The 22,360-nt window shown below is 38.7% G+C and overlaps 2 protein-coding genes across 6 annotated transcripts in view; one reads left to right on the top strand and one right to left on the bottom strand.

The window, feature by feature from the left end:
* Positions 1-9,574, bottom strand: part of SKIC3 (SKI3 subunit of superkiller complex) — a 90,275-nt gene extending 80,701 nt beyond the window's left edge. For 2 of the 5 annotated variants that reach the window (XM_024119732.2, XM_028493088.2), the window contains exons 1-3: positions 9,497-9,574; positions 4,625-4,693; positions 383-473 (exon numbers count right to left, since the gene is read on the bottom strand). In XM_024119732.2, the coding sequence (XP_023975500.1) occupies positions 383-472 (90 nt within the window). In that variant the 5' untranslated portion in view covers position 473; positions 4,625-4,693; positions 9,497-9,574. Of the gene's footprint in view, positions 1-382; positions 491-2,223; positions 2,378-4,624; positions 4,694-9,367; positions 9,454-9,496 lie in introns of those variants that run through there. The other 3 variants (XM_028493086.2, XM_055086661.1, XM_055086662.1) reach the window with 3 other exon arrangements.
* Positions 9,575-9,711: 137 nt separating this feature from the next.
* Positions 9,712-22,360, top strand: part of ARSK (arylsulfatase family member K) — a 54,942-nt gene continuing 42,293 nt past the window's right edge. Inside the window, exons 1-2 of the mRNA XM_024119753.3 lie at positions 9,712-9,959; positions 18,211-18,340. Of these exons, the coding sequence (XP_023975521.1) occupies positions 9,822-9,959; positions 18,211-18,340 (268 nt within the window). The 5' untranslated portion in view covers positions 9,712-9,821. The remainder of the gene's footprint in view (positions 9,960-18,210; positions 18,341-22,360) is intronic.

A 22,360-nucleotide genomic window follows, 5' to 3' on the forward strand; every position in this document is an offset into this window, starting at 1 on the left:
GGACTGGAACATCCCCATCAGCATAGAAAGGAACTTTGGAATCTTGATTCTCCCATCCACAAACCAAATAGAATTGAAATGTCCACATACCATTAAAGAACGAAAACTTTAAGATACAATAGTGTTCCGCAGTACAACCCTTCAAAAGACACCTAAGAGACATTCAGGTTTTGAGAACTTGGCTTTGGTAAGTTACCAACACAGAGGAAGACGAAATTAAGTGGCAGAAGCGGCTTGTCCTGGCACAGCCACTGGGACCGTCCTACTCAAAAAGCCTTACTACTTTTGTTGTATTTAGACAGTAAGGGATTCACATATTACAAATCAGTGATGCCCATAATCAGGTAACATTTTTATTGTGGAAGAAAAAAATACTGGTTACCTTACAATGTTTCAAAGCTTCTTTGTATTCTTTGTTTCTGATTGCATCTCTAGCACTCTTTAGAGCAGTCTTTACTTCCTTGCTGGACATGCTGTCAAAATAAAAAGCCTGAATGAATCTACAATGAGACCTGCCTAACTGCAACAGTTCCAACAAAATTAACAAACTTAACCTCTGAAAAAGGCACATGTAATTCCTTCTACATGGAACATTCTTTCCCCTAAAATAAATATATCTTATGTTTAAAAAACATAAAACCAGATCATCTCTTCAGATTTGTACTCAAATGTCACTTCCTCAATGAAACCTTCCCTTGCCACACTACTTAAAATGTCAACACTTCCTTCCCCCAACTCCCAACCACTCAACAGTCCCTAATCTCCTCCTTAACACTGCATTTATTTTTCTTCAAAGCATCTGTCACCATCTAATACATCAGTATATATTTTATTTCTTTATCTTATTTATTATCTGTTCCCCAACCCCACCAGAACGTAAGTTCCACGCAGGCAGGGATTTTTATCTGTTGTTGTTGGGTTGTTGCTGTTTAACTGCTGCATTCTCAGCACCCAGTATCTGACAAATTGTATATATTAATAAACATTTGTTGAATTGAATTGTTATTTGAATTATAACCACTCCCCATATAGTAGGTTAAAACACAGATGATCTTATGGGCCAGGATGGAAAACACATGCCAAGTTCAATCCAATCCTACACGAAGCAAGAAGAATCAGTCTAAGTCACAGAGTGAAAACAAACACAAATAAATTTCAGTAACTATGATGTAAGAGTTTAAGAAAGCATTCTGGTTTTTTTTTGTTTGTTTGTTTGTTTTTTGTTTTTTTTTTGCAGTATGCAGGCCTCTCACTGTTGTGGCCTCTCCCTTTTGCGGAGCACAGGCTCCAGACGCGCAGGCTCAGCGGCCATGGCTCACGGGCCCAGCTGCTCCGCGGCATGTGGGATCTTCCCAGACCGGGGCACGAACCCGTGTCCCCTGCATTGGCAGGCGGATTCTTAACCACTGCGCCACCAGGGAAGCCCAAGCATTCTGTTTTAATGTTAGTTTCTATAAAATATAAATCAGGATATTAACTTTCTTCACAGTAAGAACTACTTTAGGATTACAGTAATATAGTATTCTTTGTAATATGGTATTCTTTGAAGAGAAATAAACGTAATGTTCACACTTAAATGAAGGCAATTAATATGCAAGAGGACTATATACTAATTTCAGCCATAAAAAGATATTTCAACTCCAATATAAATAAATAGATATTTTAATTGGTAGACAAAGTATTTCTTCACTTAATCTTAAAATATAAGATATACTAATGTAATTTTAAATAAACTAACATATCTTAAGATTTCACAGCTTATTCTGGTTTACCAATAAACCAGTCAAATTCAACTACAACTTGATGTTGAAAAAAGAAACATTTTTTTGCCCACTCCACTGAATTCTAATCTCAAGAAGGCAAAACAAAGCTAGGTAAACATTAGGTCATTATAGACCACTGACGTTCAAGGCAGCAAAATGAACCAAGAAGATGGCTTGCTGACATGGTACACAGACAGTCCTTTATGTCCAAAGAGGCTGAGGCAGAAGTACAAGATCAAAGAAATTTAAGAAGGTAGGGAATTTTTTTAAAAAACAAACCTTTTGACTTAAGGAATTTTAGATTCAAATAATATAAAAATTAAGATATAATATCAATTTATCTACAGCCAAAACGAGATTCCCTAAATAGGCAGAAAAGTGACTTTTTCCGTAGTTACAATAATTAGATAATTAAAGCAACATATTTCATATGCTCTTATTTTAGAAATTGCTCTGTTACCTGAAATTATCTTGGCATAAATTTATAGAGGCAAACTTCAGAAGGATTTTTTTTATAGTCTACAAATCTTGTTTGGAGCAGGCAACAAATTTCTATGCTGATTTCACTTTAAATTTCTCACACCAAAGTTATCTTTGGTAGATAAACCTGCAGACTAAAAAGAAGAGAACATCAATAATGATGACAACTAATCTGGACCAATTGAAAGGGATAAAAAGAGGCATCTAAGGGAAAAAAAACATCAAGAGATGTCTAAGTTAAAAAAGAACAAAAACAGGGACTTCCCTGGTGGCACAGTGTAAGAATCCACCTGCCAATGCAGGGGACACGGGTTCAAGCCCTGGTCCGGGAAGATCCCACATGTCACAGAGCAACTAAGCCTGTGCACCACAACTACTGAGCCTGCGCTCTAGAGCCCATGAGCCACAACTACTGAAGCCCGCATGCCACAACTAATGAAGCCCGTGCACCTAGAGCCTGCGCTCCACAACAAGAGAAGCCACGGCAGTGAGAAGCCCACGCACCGCAAGGAAGAGTAGCCCCCGTTCACCGCAACCAGAGAAAGCTCACACACGGCAATGAAGACCCAACACAGCCAAAAATAAATAAATAAAAATTTTTAAAAGTTATATAAAAAAAAGAACAAAGGCAGTTTAAGACAAGACCAAGCAAAAACAAAGAGAAGAATGCAACTTTTCCAGGATAAAGATCACCATCTTTTCTATCACCCAACATACGAGTAAAAGCACATCTGAACAAAGTAGAAACAACTAGCACTAAAACATGCAGCTATGCAGCTCTCAAGCTATATGCTGTATATGACACAAAAGAAACAGAAAGGAAGGCCTCTGCTCTAAAGAATACAATCTCAATCAAGAGAAAGACCTAAGACATATGAGTCATTAAAGAATCAAATGCTAAATTAAGGATAATGAGTGCAAGTGCAATAGCAGGTCAGAGAAGAGAAGTGTGGGGTGAAGTAATTAACAGCTACTAGATGGAGAAAGGATTTGAGAATGAAGAAGGAAAATTACTCCAGCCAGAGACATTGATTGCACAAGCAAAGATGGAGAGACGGGAATGAGCATGGCACGTGGAGGAAACAATAAGGAAACCAGGCTGAATGGAACAGAAGGGACTTGCTGAAGAACAGGAAAATTAGGCTGGGTAGGTAAAGTAGAGCACCAGATTACAGAAGACCTTGAAAATGAGACAGATAAATTTGGATTTAAATGGAGCAGCAAACATGGAGCTGTCAAATGCTTCTAAGTAGGTTACTTTTAAAGACCATATGAGACAAACTCCATTCTTCTCTTGGTAACCAGTTCTAATGTTCAATACCCTTCTACATCCCTATATGTCTCCACATATAATTACACCTACACCTGCTGCAGTGGAATCCTCTATTCTTCTCCTCCTGTTCCTTATTCATCTGATTTGGCATTTAGCATAATAAGCTAGCACTGAGGCCCTCTCTCTGCACCTAAAATACATATATATACATAAACATTAGTTTCAGGAGATTATTTTTTTTTAAGACAAAATAATCTGCCACTTTCTAGCCCTGAAAATTTCTTCCTCTTTTTTGGGAAGTGGTGTGGAGAAGGAAGAGGCTCATCCACTCATGTTCTAGCCAAAGCTTTACAGAATACTAACCATCTACTAGGTACCATCAAACCCATTTTCTTTCACAAAGTGGAAAGCTAATACCCAGAATGATTCTATGTAACCTCATATTCCTCTCTTTGGGGTACTTCCCTCTATTCCAAGCATTTCCAACACTTCAGAGAAAACTCTGGCTCTCTTACAAGTGTCTTTAATATTCTTCCACAGCCCCACACATTTTTCCCTTATACCTCTCCTCCCATTTTTTCTCCTCAATCTTAATGACTTTTTTAAATAACAGTGTTCATGTAGCACATTTTCACTCAATGAAGGGTTTTTTTTTTACTACCAACCTAAAAGGGTTTTTATTCAACAAATCAAGCATAAAGAGCAGTAACTATATCTAAAAAAAAGAAAGTGACAACCATGCCAAAAGACAATGATATACCTCAAAACTAACATTAGGTAGATGAACTGATATGTCCTACACACTCCAGGTAAAGCTATGGAACCTTAAGCTACATTCAGTTGTGGAGATACAAAGATTCCACAAAGCAAAAATAAGCAGAATAATTTAAAAAACAGTAACAATAATGACACTGGAAGTTAATTACAGAAAAGCAAAAAATGGCACCTTTAAATCTAATTACAAAAGTCTAAAGGTACTTTATGATGACCTACAATCTGGCATAATAACCTACACCATTAAACCTTCCTCCTGAAAAGAATCAGTAAAAACAATCATTAAGTAAAAGTAGACTCCAATTACCTATTATTTAGCATTCTAGACACTTACCTTTTACCTATTATCACTTTATCTTCTCTTTAAATTGAATTTCAGATTGTTCCTTAAATGTTTATCCATCTAAATTAAGTAAAATATAAGACAGGCACATAAAAAAGATGACATACACAACCCAAAACATATTGAATTTTTTAAAACATCAGATTCGGGTTCAAATTTCATAATTCATAATTTAAAACATGAGAAATAATTATGTACAATTTTCCATCTTTTTTCTTTCCCAAAGAGACACTAATTGTAATCTCCAAATTTCTGAATCAGTCTAAACTGTGTTGCCATAGCCACAAGGTGTAAAAGGAACATCATAAAAAATCAGAAAGACTCAGAAAAAAATTACAGAAACTCAAAATACACTGACTTCAACATAAAAAACTGAGCCAGAAGAGAATATCACCTATTTCTATGCCACTTTGCTTTGAATCTAGGACAATAAAGGGCACTATTTACTCACAATCTGCAAGCTGACTACACTAAAGTGAATCTTGTTCTAAGCCACATAAGGAATTATAAACATGAAAAAAAGTTGCCTGTATGATGCAATAGACTAGTTTGTAATTTAATAAAATAAGCAGACTTTTTAAAAAATATTAAAAATCCATCTCAATAGTCACCTGAAATACTAACACAAACTTTACACGACTACAAATTCTAAGTATCTTTTGATGGTATCTCTGGAATGGATTCTGCCAAACAAAATTAATCTAGAATGCTTCCTGGAGAGAATGGAGGTAGTTTTGAAAAACTGAATAAAGTAAAAATGGAAAAAATGCTACTTTAGAACCAGGAAATGAACAAAATTTAGGTGAACCTGGTAGGGATGAAGAAGAAATAGAAAATGAGTTTACTAAAACATGTACTAGTGATATACGTACTTAAATAGAAGGGTTAGTTCCACGGAAAAGGGTCTTACTGGTAAGAAGAGAAAGTACTGTGATCCTAATAATGTTTAGGAAAGTAAAATAAAAGTTAAACACGGGGTGAGGAGGTAAAATAAAAGTTAAAGCCTGACTCCCCATTTCACTAACTTCTTTAAGCCGCCATCCAGCTACAAATGATTACCCTCTTCACTCAACCTAATTTTACTGATTTACTCAGTTGTTTCAACTTTGTTCTTACAAAATTCCCCAGATTTTGTCAGCCCCTTCATTCTGCCATATCCACCCACCAAGTAAAGAAAGATGGATCTGGATTCAAGTCTCTGCAGATCTTGGGCACCTTACTTCACCTCCAAGCCTATTTCCTCATTGGTAAAGTGAGAACGAGATCACTTACCTGATATGTACATAGACGGAGTACCTGAACACAATAGCTATTAGTTCTGTTGTCCGTATCTCCTACCACCCTCTCAATCAACTTCACCACTTTTTTCCCATTCCTAACCAACAGTGGTTATTATATACTTTCTCTACACATTTAAAATCCCCAATCCTTCCTTCCTTGATCTCTCAAGAAGCAACCTTCTTGCCTATGTTCTTCAAAAGATGGCTATCATCAAACGCAAGTATCTCCTTCAAATTAGTCATTACACAAATACTAGACTAAAGCCTGCAACTTAAAAGATGCTTTATGTTCTATACAGATGTATTCTGTCTCTCAGGTCAAAAAAATCCCTAAATAAAGGTGATATATTTTTGGAGTTCCTTACGTATCCAACACCTACCAACTACTATGACCTTCCAGCTTCCAAAGCCTACTCAAAAACATTTAGTTTCCCCACTGCCAAAAAGCAGTAATTCTCAATTTGCTAAAGTGAGAAAGGAAGAATACCCTTTTCAATATTAGCTCATACTACTTTTTTCACCACTCCCCAATGCTTTCCACATCTCCATCTTTACTTCTCCCATTCAGCCTGTCCACACTTGCTTCTGTCTACTCAAATGCTACATGTAATTCAAAGCCAAATTCACGTGTCAAGCATAAAGCCATCTCAGATAAATCTTACACTAGAGTCTGAACTTAACAACACTTACTGTCTCTACTAACATTTCCAAAAATGTATTCAAAGGAATAGTAACATGCTTAAAGGTGTTAACAATATGACCTCGTAATTTTGTGAATACTACACACTATATGTATCACTCTTTTAAAGTCACAGTGCATGTTAGCATTTTAAAGGCTCTGAGAAACGCTATAGTAAAGACCCAAATATAGTTTAACCCAGTAACTCCGAAACTTATATTACTATGGAACTTTTTTTTGTTTTTGGCCACGTGGCACAGCTTGCCAGATCTTAGTTCTACAACCAGAGATTGAACCCATGACCTTGGCAGTGAAAGTGTGGAGTCCCAATCACTGGACCACCAGGGAATCCCCACTATGGAACATTTATTTCAATGAACAGCAATTAACATTGTGAAGCACACTAGCATTCTTCAAAGTACCATTTGGGATATTCCGGTTTGGAGTTTTTTGTTTGGCAGTTAACTGTACTTTTTGTTATCTTTTATACTGTTATTAAATTTACAGGTCTGTGAGTGTTTGTTTCTCACAACTAGACTGGAGGTTCGTTAGGAAAAAAAACTATTCCTATTACTCTCTTTTATTTCCTAGTGTCTGGTACACTGTGGATATTCAACAAATAGTCACAGAATCACAGCAGGTGAAGATAATACTGAATCTGTTCCGGACAGTCACTAACTGCACACTTAGTCTCCTTTTCTTAGGGCAGAATATAGTGCTGCTGGTATTTTGGACATTAAAAAACTATGAAGAGCCAAACCCTAGACCAAGACTTTCAACTGAAGACTTTTCTGAACCTCAAAGTATTTCACTAAAGCAAGTAACCCGTAACGTAGATATCTTTAACTGATGACCTAAACATACACATAATGGCGCCCTCCCCCACTACAATACACTCTATACACACGTGTACACACAGAAAGATGTGCACAAACAACTCAAAAGTACCTTTTCTGACAGGGTAAGTTACTGATTAGCAAACATGCTTTATGTCCAGAAAAGAGTGATCAAATAACAAACAAACCTGAAATTACATAATTACCCGAAGGAACTGGGGGAGACCTGGGGGAAAAAAAAATTGGTGGGGAAGGTGAAAAGGGCTGTTGAAAGGGAGAGATTATTCATGTAAAAGTGAAGGTAAATGGACTAATGAACAGTCAAAAGTAGAGGGAGACTGGCTGCAGCTCAAAATATGAACTTTTAATAATTAAACCTGTACAAATATGGCACAGGCTCCTCGAAGGAAGTGTGTTTCCCATCACTGGAGATGAAAAGGTGCAGACTGCACAATCCACTTGGGAGGAATACTGTATGACATACTGAATGTGAGATGAGAATAAGACTAGAAGTCTCTGAGAGTTTTCCAGCGCTATATGTCTGGGACCCTAAAATATCTATCTCACTCCAACCCAGTATAGCACCTGCTTCCACTGACACTGCCAAGGGGAGAGAGAGAAAGAAAAAGATGTGTTCCTGTCATCCTGACCGGGAACTCAGAATACACGTCTTGTGAAAACAAGGCCATAGAGAGTAAATAGTTTACAAAAATCAATACTATGCCACAGATAAAGTTAAATATATTTTTTATGAACCTAAATGTCAGTCAACATTGTTTCTATAGTAAAATGTGTTCTACATTCAAAATTAACTCAAAACCAATATTTGAAACATATCCTGTTTATGAGGGAGCCTATGTGTATTACCTTTCATGCTGTATTATTATTTTATTTTTTTCCCTAGAGTGTAAGTTCCTTATGGTCAGGTACTATTGTTTATATATTTGTCTGCTCCCATAGATCTTTAGCATGCTGCTTGATTAACAATGCTGCTTCACTAACAGAGATTAAGTTCACTAGAATGGCATAACATTTTGCAGTTAATTAGAGACAGCATGGCAATGAGTTAGGGCAGAGACTACTCAAATTCAAGTCCTACTCAGACTGGCTCCCTGTGTAACCTTAGGCAAGTCATTTAACCTGTCCAAGTCTCAGCTTTCCTACCTGAAAAATGATGAAAGTGAGGATTACAGAAAATACTCCATGTAAAAGTACCTGGCACAAAACAGGTGCTCAATAAATGCGTACTATAATACCCAGCACATAATAAGCACCATATGACTGTTAAATAAATAAGGTCTGTCCTTTTTACAATTACTGTATGCAAAAACTACTGTCAAATATTGGTATTAAAGGTTGATTTTATGTAAATAAATACAACTCCTTTTCCTGTCAAAATACTAAAACGACTAATGTGAGGCATAAATCATATACCTGAAACTATAATAATGAAATCAGGAATCTGGCTCTGGGACAGAAACCTGCTTCTTCAGATTTCTCCAAAGGAGTTCAACAGTCAAGAGGACCAGTGGTTTTTCAAAACCACTGCAACATAACAATGGTATTCTGAATCTACGTCAGTTAATCGAACAAGTCACACAGCCCAACATTTCTCCCTCTGAGAACCCGTCCAGCTTCTCTCCCTTGCACTCTGAAGGTAAAGTCCACCTAAGCTTATCCCCACCTAGAAGATGAAACTTTTCGTACCAGGCCCCGCTCCTCACCCCACCAGAGCACAATAAATCCTTACTGCACAGGCAAAGCGGCGAATAGGATGAGGCAGGCTAGAAATATCATTGGGAGGAAGGTATTCGAGGGGCCACCCAGTATCCATATCGCACCTCAGGCGGTCCAGACAGAGGCCCCACAAAGAACCGCCCAATTCAACTTAAGTGACAGACGCGCTGCCACCTCATCATCTCCCAGTTCACGGTCTCACCTAACACTCAGCCACGCTTGCTCGGCGCAAAACAAGCAGCCTCGGCCCCTGACCCTTTCTCTCTCTAGGTAACATTTCAACTGCCTACCGGCTCCAACTTCTGCAAAAGCGACAGCGACCAAAACCAACCTGGGACAGACGCTTCTCCTACAGACACCAAATCTGAAGCGAGAGCGCATGCGCATTTCCCAGGTATCGCTCACGTGACTGGAAATGGCTGCGTTTTTAGTTCGCTCGGTATTTGATTAAAAGGTCTTAACGTGGGTAGAGAAAGGGGAATTCCTCCTTTGCGCATGTGCCCACTCCGAGCCTGATGGGAGTTGTAGTTCCATGGGTGAAGAAAACCGAATTGCGATCTCTGCGATCCCCTCCCTCCTCCTCTCGGGTGGAACTTCCTAGGGGGAGAGGCAGGGTCCAGCGCCCAGAGGCCGGGCTCCCGGAACAGCTCCCCGGGATGCTGCTGCTGTGGGTGGCGGTGGTCGCAGTCTCGGCGCTGGCAACACCAGCTCCTGGGGCAGGTGGGCAGAGGCGGGGAGCAGTTCAGGCTTGGCCAGATGCGCCTAACGTGGTGCTAGTCGTGAGCGACTCCTTCGTAAGTATGGAAAGGCAGGGGAGGGGGCGCCCCGCTACACACCCGCGACCGGCCCACAGCCCTTCCTGTGCTTCTGGCTTTGGGGAGCAGAATCTGAGACTTTCAAACGTGTTTTACCCTGATGCAAAGTAAGAAATGCATTTTACCTTGAGGCCCCGTACACACATACGTGCACCACATAGATATGCATGTAAAACAAATAAAACATACTTTAGTAAGATGCACTCCGATTAGCATCTTTGCAAATTTTTTTTAAATTGCTGACCTCGAACCACTAAATTATCTTACCACTACTAATAAACTTTCAATCCATACCCCCGCTTGATTCAATTGTGGGGAAAAATAACATTCTATCTCAACATAAAAGCCTGTTAGCTTAACAGCGTTCAACGTTATTTTTATTACTCAGGTGTCTGATTATCCTGTTAGTACTGATTTATATTCATTAGTTGACATAATTTGACACTCGCCCATATTCCAGATTAATTGTGTATGTGTGTTGTTATTGTTGCTGTTTAATCCCAAACTTAAACTGTTTTTGTAACTCTCCCAAGCCATCAACTAAAAAGAATACTACTGTCAACATTACCTGATACTTTTAGTATTATCCATGATATTAAAGCTAATGCTTGGACAAATGTTTGGTTACTAATTATAATATTAGTTTTTTATGACTGAGTGTTACTGTGGTCACATAGATTATTGGTGTTAAGCATGTCTGGCACCAAAGAGTGCTTTTAATCATTATGTTGTATTGCCTTTCCTCATAGATTAACCCGTGATGATTAAAGTTACATAATCTGGATATACCCATACAGTTTGCTGAGAATATTAAAGTAATCTTTATGATTATCTAAACTTAGGAAACAGGCAATATTGGAGAGTAACATGAAAGAGGTTTATTAGGGAGTACTCATGAGATCAAAGGGAAAGGAAGAAAGCAGGATCGTGCAGAGAGAAGTTAACTTTTGTCACTGTCTCACTGGAGGCCTCAGCTGATCTTATGGGTAGTTCTCAAACTAGTATGATGCTTCAGAACTGTTTCCATTTGTGGTGAGGAGACCAGGCCTTTGTACCTTCATGTTGGATGGCCATTACTTGTGGAATGCTCCCAGAATGAGGCACCATTTGGGGCAAGACAACTCTCTTAAGCAGAGGCAATCTTTCACTCTAAAAGGGAACCTGGGTGGTGCAACAAAACATCCTAGAAACTTCTGAAGATGACTGAAATATTTGGTTTATTTTTTAGTATAGTATAAGCACATAGATTTTTATATATTTGTGTATATAAATATTGTATGCAGACTAATACCTTATGAATATAAAAGAAAGGATCCTGAAAAAATACAAGCAAATCAAATTCAGCAATATACAGAAAGGGTTATACACCATGACTAAGTGTGATTTATCCCTGAAATGTAAGGTGGGTTTAATATCTGAAAATCAGTCAGTTTAATAGACCACGTTAATTGAATGAAAGGCAAAAAAGATGTGATTATATCAATAGATGCAGAAACAGCATTTGACAAAATTTAATAACCCTTCATGATAAAAGCACTCAACCAAGTAGAAATAGAAGAGAATTTTTTCAATCTGATTAAGAACATCTACAGGGCTTCCCTGGTGGCACAGTGGTTAAGAATCCACCTGCCAGTGCAGGGGACACGGGTTCAAGCCCTGGTCTGGGAAGATCCCACATGCCACAGAGCAACTAAGCCTGTGTGCCACAACTACTGAGCCTGTGCTCTAGAGCCCGTGAGCCACAACTACTGAGCCTGCGTGCCACAACTACTGAAGCCCACACGCCTAGAGCCTGTGCTCCGCAACAAGAGAAGCCACCGCAGTGAGAAGCCGGCACACTGCAATGAAGAGTACCCCCCCACTCACCGCAACTAGAGAAAGGCTGTGCGCAGCAACAAAGACCCAACACAGCCATAAATAAATAAATAAATAAATAAATAAAAATTTATATTTAAAAAAAAGAACATCTGCAAAAAATCCACAGCTAATGTTATACTTAACTATAAAAGACAATGTTTTCTCCCAAAGATCAGGAACAAGACAAGGCTATCTGTTCTCACTATGTTTATTGCAATTATGCTGGAGGTTCTAGACAGGGAATTAGACAAGAAATGAAATAAAAGTCATCTAGATTGGAAAGGAAAAATTAAAAGTATCTCTGTTTGCACCGAACATAATCTTGTATAAAGAAAATCCTAGGGAATCTACTACAAAACTTTTAGAACTAATAAGTTAGTCTAGCAAGGCTGTAGGATGTAAGATCAATATACAAAAATCAGTTGTATTTTTATACACTTGATTGATGAACAAACTGAAAGTAAAATTAAGAAAACAATTCTATTTAAAATAGCATCCAGGGACTTACCTGGTGGTCCAGTGGCTAAGACTCTGCGCTCCCAATGCAGGGGGCCCGGGTTCAATCCCTGGTCAGGGAACTAGATCCCACATGCTGCAACTAAAGATCCTGCATGCGGCAACGAGGATCCCACATGCTGCAACTAAGACCTGGTGCAGCCAAATAAATAAATAAATATTTTTTAAGTAAAAATAAAATAGCATCCAAAAAATGAAATACTTAGGATTAAATCTAACCAAAGAAGTTCAATTCTTTTTTTTTAAATAAATTTATTTATTTATTATTTATTTTTGGCTGTGTTGGGTCTTTGTTGCTGCACGCCGGCTTTCTCTAGTTGTGGCAAGCGGGGGCTACTCTTTGTTGCAGTGTGCAGCTTCTCATTGCTGTGGCTTCTCTTGCTGCAGAGCACGGGTTCTAGGTGCTTGGGCTTCAGTAGTTGTGGCATGCGGGCTCAGTAGTTGTGGCACGTGGGCTCAGTAGTTGTGGCTCTAGAGCTCAGGCTCAGTAGTTGTGGCACACGGGCTTAATTGCTTCGCGGCATGTGGGATCTTCCCGGACCAGGGCTCAAACCCGTGTCTCCTGCATTGTCAGGCGGATTCTTAACCACTGCACCACCAGAGAAGTCCCAAGTTCAATTCTTATACTCTGAAAAACTACAATGTTGAAAGAAATTAAAGAACACCTATATAAACATCTTATGTTTATGAAATCAGATTTAATATTGTTAATATAGTAATAAGCACCAAATTGATCTACAGATTCAATGCAATCTCTATAAAAATCCTTATGACGTTTTTGCAGAAACAGAGAAACCCATCTTAAAATTCATATGGATATTCAAGGGACCCAGAATACTCAAGAACAAAACTGGAGGACTTAAACTTTCTACTTTCAGAACTTACCATAAACTACAGTAATCAAGATAGTGTGTTATTGGCATAACAATAGACATATAAATCAATAGAATAGAATTGAAAGTAGAGAAATAAACTCTCAGGTTTATAGTCAGTTGGTTTTTCAGTAAGGGTGCAAAGACCATTTAATGGGGAAAGAATAGTCTTTTCAACAGATAATGCTGGGAAAACTGACTATCCACATGCAAAATGCCTCACCATTTTCAAAAAGTAACTCAAAATGAATTGATGAATGAAACATAAAAGCTAAAATTATAAAACCCTTAGAAGAAAACATAGGGGCAAATCTTTGTGACTCTGGATTAGGCAATTAAAAACTGGGCAAAGGATCTGAAAACGCAGTTCTCCAAAGAAGATATGCAAATGGTCAATAAGCACATGAAAAGATAGTCAGCATCATTAGTCATTAGGGAAATGCAAATCAAAACCACAATGAGACACCAATTCACACCCACTAAGATGACTATAATCAAAAAGAGACAATAGGGCTTACATTGTAGTGCAGTGGTTAAGAGTCCGCCTGCCAATGCAGGGGACACGGGTTAGAGCCCTGGTCTGGGAAGATCCCACATGCCGCGGAGCAACTAAGCCTGTGTGCCACAACTACTGAGCCTGCTTTCTAGAGCCCACGAGCCATAACTACTGAGCCCACGCGCCACAACTACCGAAGCCTGTGTGCCTAGAGCCCATGCTCCGCAACAAGAGAAGCCACCGCAATGAGAAGCCCGCGCACCACAACGAAGTGTAGCCCCCACTCCCTGCAACTAGAGAAAGCCCGCGCGCAGCAATGAAAACCCAACGTAGCCAAAAATAAATAAATAAATTTATTAAGAAAAATAAAAGGAGGCAATAACTAGAATCATGAGAATATGGGAGAATTGCAACCCTCATACGCTACTGGTGGGAATGTAAATGGTGCAGCCACTTTGGAAAACAGTTTAGCAATTCCTAAAATGCTAAACATGAGTTACCATATGATCCAGCAATCCACTTCGAGGTATATATCCAAGAGAAATAAAAACATATGTCCACACAAAAACTTGTACATGAATGTTAATACTGCCAAAAATTGAAAACAACCCAAATATACATCAGCTGGTAAATGGATGAATAAAATTTAGTAATACTATTCAACAATAAAAAAATAAATGCAGGGCTTCCCTGGTGGCGCAGTGGTTGAGAGTCTGCCTGCCGATTCAGGGGACGCGGGTTCGTGCCCCGGTCCGGGAGGATCCCACATGCCGCGGAGCGGCTGGGCCCGTGAGCCATGGCCGCTGAGCTTGTGCGTCCGGAGCCTGTGCTCCGCAACAGGAGAGGCCACAACAGTGAGAGGCCCGCGTACCATAAATAAATAAATAGATAGATAAATAGATAGATAAATAAATAAATAAATCATACAGTACTGATAACATGCTGCAGTGTGGATGAACCTAGAAATTGTTACGCTAAGAGAAAGAAGCTACTCACAAAGGGCCACGTATTGTATGATTCCGTTTGTCCAGAGAAAGCAAATCTACAGAGACAGAAAGTAGACAGGTCAGCAATTACCTAGGGTTTGGGAAAATGGGAGGATTAGCGGATGATGGCTAAGGGATACAAGGAATACATGATGGAAATGTTCTAAAATCGATTGTGGTGATGGTTGCACAACTCTCTGAATATACTAAAAACCATTGAATTGTACAAATTAAGTGGGTTTTATGATGTGTGAATTACATCTTAAACCCTTTTTTTAAAAAGAGAAAATAAGCACCTCTGCCTGGGTCTTAAAGGGCACAAGCATCCTCTCTGCCTCCCTCCTTCCACCCCTGCACCTGCATTGTTTTTAGTTTGGGTGAGGTTTCAGGAGTGGGAGGTGGGCACAGGACTGTATACCAGAGTCTAGTGAGGATCTCATTCAGTCTGGTGAACAGATCTGAAAAGAATGCTCTTAACAGTCTTGCTTGATAATACATCTAGACAGTTAAAGTTACTGTTACATTCTTTCATTAGAATGATGTCTTGAAATCTAAACTTCACTGGTTTTCCCTGGCCCAGAATGATGAGGAACTGAGAACCAAGTCATGGTTCTAGAAGAAGCAATCCAGATCACAAAATCATATCTACACAAAAAGCTCATCCATCCCAAGGGAGAAAATGCCTGGACCCATGAAGAGTCCAGAATAATAGCAAAATTCAGAAATTAAGGCAATTGGTATCATTTTTGTCACTTTTATGCAGAAAGCCAATTAGTGGGCCTCTTTTTCTTTTTTAAATGCCCACTGTTAGACTACTGTATTTGTTTGAACTGTAGGAATGACCTTGAGAAAATTGAAATGGGCTATTATTAAATTATGGAAGTTATTCTGAAAGCCATTCTGTAAGATTTTCTCTCCCAACTAAATGTGATAGAACTATAGTTTGACCTATGACTGACTATCCATTGTGAACCACAGTACCACACTATGGAAGACTTAACTTTCTCTGTGTTTTTATCAGCTAACCATGTTAAGATCCATTTCAGTTCAGAATTAATTATTAGGTGGACCACCTCCCATTGATACCATGAGCAGTGGTACCAGTTTTAGTCTATTTTTTAAAGTATTTGCTAGTGTGTAAAAACTACATGAAGTTAAAAAACCAAAACTTCTAGAAATGTTTAATATTTTCTCTAATAATATAGTAATTTTGATCTTTGTTTAGAGTATTGGTATGCTTTTGACGTTGAGAATATGTGTAGCATAATTTAAATATTTTCTAAGAACCTAATCAAGTACAAATCTTTCCACTGATGTACTTAATCCAGGTTTATTAAGCTTTGCAAAAATACACTGTTGAATTTTGAACATATTAAATTTGCCTTTTGTAAATTGAACAGCTCTGAATTAAAGACTCGTTTCATTTAATTCACTAAATATTTGTGGAGTGCCTTATGTATCTTAGGCAGTAATCTTTACGTGGACCACCTTTCACACATTCCACATTAGAAACCTCCCCGAGTGAGGCAGTTATCCCCTCTGCCATTTGCTGTCCTTGCTGCTCTGCACTTTAAAGATCCCTGCTTTCTAGCCTGCTTTCAATGCAGATGAAGTCCTTGTACCAGTCATAGAAATGAGTCAAGAAATTGCTAACATGAGTTACAGATATGCTGCTGTAGCCGTTTGCAGTGGTCGTTACACCCATTTGAACCTGGCCTGCAGGACTTGGAGTCCAAGCCTCGCTATCTGAATCATTGTAGCGCTTCTGCCACATGACTACCTGCTGCATCCCTCCAGCTAGATGAACCTGGGTGGCTGGGTTGTCTAGATTACAACCAGTGGCCACAAAGGGTTATTATCCCCCATATCCAAAAGATTGTAGGAATAATACATTTGGGATTTGGGATTTACGAGGATAAGTTTCTGAGAGTTTGAATTTATGAATTTAACAAAATTCTTATGCACTTTTGTCTTGGGCTCCCTAGCTCATCATTCGGGAAGTCAGGAGTTGTTTGCTTAGCATTCAGTGATTACTCCTGCTAGAAGTGGTATTTATTTCAACATACAAGCATGCTCTAATATTCCCTATCTTTAAAAAAAACCTGACCTTAATTCCACGTTTATCCTCCAGCCAACTCTCTCTAACATCCATCCCATTTTTCTGTTTCGCTTTGCAAAACAACTCCTTAGGAGAGGTTTTTTCACCATGTCACCTCCCATTCCCTTTTCCCTGTCTGCTTTAGGTGTCCATCCCTACAACTCCACTGGAAGTGCTCTTGTCAGCATCACCAACTATATCCATCCTACTAATTCCAGTGTGCATTTTCTGGCCTTCTCTTACACACCCTCTCAACACAGCTATTACCCTTTCTTGACACACTGTCTTCTCTCAGCTTTCATGAGACTCAGTCTACTGATATCTTCCTCCCTCACTGGCCTTTCTTTCTCGGTTTCCCATGCTGCCTTCTCCTCTTATTCGGGACTCCTCAGGGTTCCTTTCTTTCCTCTCTTTTCACTCTCTCCCTTAAAGGTTTCATTCAGTCTCACACTTTTCAATACCATGAATATGTTAAAGACTTACTTCACCAGGATAGAATTCTCTGAGCTCCAGATTCCTGTCTGTACCCTACAGCCTAATTTATATATCCATTTGGAAATCTCAGACATCTCAAAGATTTATATATATCTCATATTTTGGATTGGTTCACTTTTAAACTGTTTATTTACAATTACATTGAAAACATACAATAGATATAACTCCAGGACTGGAACATCCTTTTTTCTCCTTTTGCTCTTTACCGAGAAGAGTTCTTCAATTCCCAATTCGATTCCAAAATGCGTATCTCCAACCCAAACATCTCTTCCAATCTTCAGGCTCATTTCTCTAGCTGCTTAGTTGTTATCTCCACTTAAGTCCTGCAGGTATCTCTAACTCTACATGTCCCTTAAGTTATTTGAATGGCTGATCCTTCTCATTCTTTAGGTCTCACTTCCCAGAGCAGCCTTCCCTGTATCAATGTAGGTCTCCCTTGTTATTCTGTATCTTAGGTTTTTCTCAAAGCACGTATCAGAGTAACTTGTAATTATTCTTAGTTTATTTACAAAGTATGTTTTTTGCCTCCCCTACTAGACTGTAAGCTTCATGAGGCCAGGGACTCTGTTTTTATTCACCATTGTATCTCCAGATCTTTCACAGTGCCTGGCACATACTAAATACTCAATAAACATTGGTTCACTCAGTCCATCATCCCCCAAAAAGAAACGTTCCAGGAAGTTCCTTTAATTTATTTACTATATTCAAATGGATCCAAATGTCACACTACATTGAATTCTCAATATTATGAACAAGAGAATGATAACAGTTTCTCTACCTGTTTTTATCTTTTGAGGATTCTTAGGATCATATTGAAGTCTTTTGCTACTTGTGAATTTTATGGTTAAAATTAAAGGAAATTATTTTCTTTTGTGATGTAATCAATGGTAATTAAATTTCTTTATTCCAGGATGGAAGGCTAACATTTTATCCAGGAAGTCAGGTAGTGAAACTTCCTTTTATCAACTTCATGAAAGCACATGGCACTTCCTTTCTGAATGCCTACACAAACTCTCCGATCTGCTGCCCATCGCGCGCAGGTATGAGCATGCTTTAATATTACTGGAAGTGGTCCCGCACTGAAAATGTTTTCACAATTTAAAAAATTATACCCCAAAATAGGATAGTAAGTCATATTTGGCATCTAATAAATAAATTTTAATATATGTGATGTGTGTTTTAAGGTATGTATTGGGTATTGGGGTTTTTCAAGAATAGGAATTTTATCACCTAAATTGGTATTTAGTTCAAGTATTATTGTTTCATTTCCCTTAGGATTGGTGACAAAAAATCTTTTGACTATCCAGGCAAATTAGGAAATGCTCATATTTCCTTGAAGAGTTCTATTTCCAAGGAAATTTTTTAGTAAGAGATAGGGAATTGGGAGGAGACTTCAAAGTATACCACAAAGTAGTTAGAACTTTTCAGACATATCTGGATTTTTCTGTATTATTTCAGATTACATATTTTTTCTCTTCAGTTTCAATTCACTTCTATCCCAAATCTAATTGTTCACTTTTATTATAGTAATTTAACAAATAAGCATAGGTTTAATGGCAAAATAACAGTGATATTAAGCCATGACTAACTGAAAAATCAGGGAAAATTGACATTTTTATAAATTCTATTGTCTGATAGAGTTGTTTTCTTTCTCCTCTAATTTATGATTGTTTGCTTTGGAACTCATAAATAGCACCCAGCCATTTTCTTTTGTCCATAAGTTCCTGACATCATATTCTCTGTGATTTGAGTCACAAGTTCTTTCACCTACATTTTCAGCACCATCAACTATATAATCACCAATGACTAAAGGAAACCTAAACTCTATTATAAATGATATTTCAATGATAAAGGACCAGGTATATTAAAAACACGTTTGTTAATGTTTTTATTCTTTTTTTTTTATTTATTTATTTTTATTTTTTTTGTGGTACGTGGGCCTCTCACTGCTGTGGCCTCTCCCATTGCGGAGCACAGGCTCCGGACGCGCAGGCTCAGCGGCCACGGCTCACGGGCCCAGCCGCTCCGCGGCACGTGGGATCCCCCCGGACCGGGGCACGAACCCGCGTCCCCTGCATCGGCAGGCAGACTCTCAACCACTGCGCCACCCGGGAAGCCCAATTTTTTTATTCTTTATTGGCCAAGTGGAATGAGCAATGGACCAGGGTGAGGTGATGTCTGGATTCCAATCCTCAATGGACCACGTCAAGCAAATCCCTCAGTTTCTTTTTTTTCTTTTTTTTTTTTTTTTGTGGTATGCAGGCCTCCCTCTGTTGTGGCCTCTCCCATTGCGGAGCACAGGCTCCGGACGCGCAGGCTCAGCGGCCATGGCTCACGGGCCCAGCAGCTCCGCGGCATGTGGGATCCTCCCAGACCGGGGCGCGAACCCGATTCCCCTGCATCGGCAGGCGGACGCGCAACCACTGCACCACCTGGGAAGCCCCCCTCAGTTTCTTTATCTACAGAACGCTGTATGTGCTGTGTCCCTCACAGTGTTGTTCCCAGCATCAAATGAGATAATGGATTTTTAAAAGTGCTCAATGAACTCTAAAGGTTTCAAAAATGTTAGGTGATGCTTTTCCTGGAAGAAGTATATTTTGGAGCGTTTGAACAAAGAGAAGGAATAATAGTAATAAAAACTAACATTTATTGCATTCTTACTATGTGCCTGGCAATGTAACTGCCTTACATGTCTTAATTTATATAATTCCCCAGATTTTCACAAAGTAGGTATTGTTATTATCCCCATTTTGCAGATGAAAACTAAAGTGCTGAAAGGTTAAATAACTTATCAAAGGTCGCTCAGTAACTAGCATCATTGGGATTCAAAGCCGGGTAATGCCCCATTCCACTCCTCAAAAAGAAAGCATTTTGTTAGATGAGAAAAGGATTCAACCCTGCCATGTGTGTACACAGAAAAGGGAAAAGGAAAGGGATTTATTTCCAGTTTTACTGAGATGTAATTGACATATAACACTGTATTAGTTTAAGGTATACACCATATTCTAGAGAAAATAAGAACATTTCCATGAGTTGAACCAGTCAGATTAGGCTTATGTGCATCCACGTAACACTTCTGGCAATCTGTCCCCAATATACAGCCATAATGCAACCTCCCAAAAAACCAACAATGAGGTAACTCCCAAAGTTAAGCTCCAAACACTGGGGCCTTATTAACACTTGTGTCCCCAACAGCAACATAACTGCTGAACACATGATAAATGCCATAGTCAACCCGCAGTCAGTTAAGACCTGCTATCTGCCTGATCACCAGGTTTTCAGAATCTGAAACAGACATTTTAGGAAATAATTATAACAATTAATGAAAGCAGGTATGAAGTTCTGTTAATTTTTTATTCTTTATTGAGCAAGCGGAATGAGATAACATAAAGAAAGACTCCACATTCTATCTGCACAAAGCAGAGGAGGCTAAAGTACTGAAGGGATGCTTATACTGAATTATAAAGGCACACAGGTAGACAAGGTGATAAATCAGACAAGACACAGCAAATACACTAAGATGCAACATCTCTTCACTAAAAATTTCATTTAGTCTCAATCAGCAATCTAGGTTAGTACACATAAGTAATCACACATTTGCTACTGACTAGTTCCTCATTTTTGCTTTCTGTTTTTTCATTTACTTGTAACTTCTTCAGTTTCTGTCATCAGTGTCTTAAAGTTTTTAGTGTACAGATCTTTCATCTCCTTGGTTAAATTTATTCGCTAGTATTTTATTCTTTTTTATACAGTTGTAAATGGATTTTTTGGGTAATTTTTTTCTGATCGTTCCATCATTAGTATATAGAAATGCAACTGATTTTTGCATATTGATTTTATATCCTGCAACTTTACTGAACGTATTGATTAGTCCTAACAGTTTTTTGGTAAAGTCTTTATGGTTTTCTATATATAATATCATGTTTCTGCAAATAGGGACAATTTTACTTATTCTTTTCTGATTTGGATGCCTTTTATTTATTTTCTTGCCTAATTGTTCTAGCAAGAACTTTCAGTACTGTCTTGAATAAAAGTGGTGAGAGTGGTCACTGTTGTCTTGTAACTGATCACAGAGGAAAAACTTTCAGAATTTAACCATTGAGTATGATGTTAGCTGTGGGCTTGTCACAAATGGCCTTTATTATCTGTACAAGGAAGTGAATCAGCTATATGTATACATATATTCCCTCCCTCTTGGACCTCCCTCCCACTCCTCCCCCATCCCACCCATCTACATCATCACAGAGCACTGAGCTGAGCTCCCTGTGCTATACAGCAGGTTCCCACTAGCTATCTATTTTACACATGGTAGTGTATATATGTCAATCCTAATCTCAATTCATCCCACATGAATGAATGCTGAAATTTGTCAAAGGCTTTTTCTGCATCTATTAAGATGATCATATTTTTTTTTATCTCTCATTTTGCTAATGTGGTATATCACATTGATTGATTTGCAGATGTTGAACCATCTTTGCCTTCCTGGAGTAAATCCCAATTGATCATGATGTACGATTCTTTCAAAGTATTGTTAAATTAGGTTTGCTAATACTTTGTTGAGAATTTTTGCATCTATGTTCATCAGAGATCTTGGCCTGTAATTTCCTTTTCTTGTCGTGTCCTTGTCTTGTTTTGCTATCACGGTATTGCTGGCCTCATGAGTTTGGAAATGTTTCCTCATCTTCTCTTTTCTGGAAGAGTTTGAGAAGGATTGTTTTTTTGTTTTTGTTTTTGTTTTAAATGTACCTCATTGGCTTATTCTTTTTTTAAAAATTTATTTATTTATTTATTTTGGGCTGTGTTGGGTCTTCGTTGCTGCACATGGGCTTTCTCTACTTGCGTCCAGCAGGGGCTACTCTTCGTTGAGGTGCGCAGGCTTCTCATTGTGGTGGCTTCTCTTGTTGAGGAGCATGGGCTCTAGGCGCGCAGGCTTCAGTAGTTGTGGCTCGTGGGCTCTAGAGCACAGGCTCAGTAGTTGTGGCACACGGGCTTAGTTGCTCCGCGGCATGTGGGATCTTCCCAGACGAGGGATCAAACCCGTGTCCCCTGCATTGGTAGGC

The sequence above is a fragment of the Physeter macrocephalus genome, chromosome 8 (genome assembly GCF_002837175.3).
Source record: "Physeter macrocephalus isolate SW-GA chromosome 8, ASM283717v5, whole genome shotgun sequence".
Classification (NCBI taxonomy): Eukaryota; Metazoa; Chordata; class Mammalia; order Artiodactyla; family Physeteridae; genus Physeter; species Physeter macrocephalus.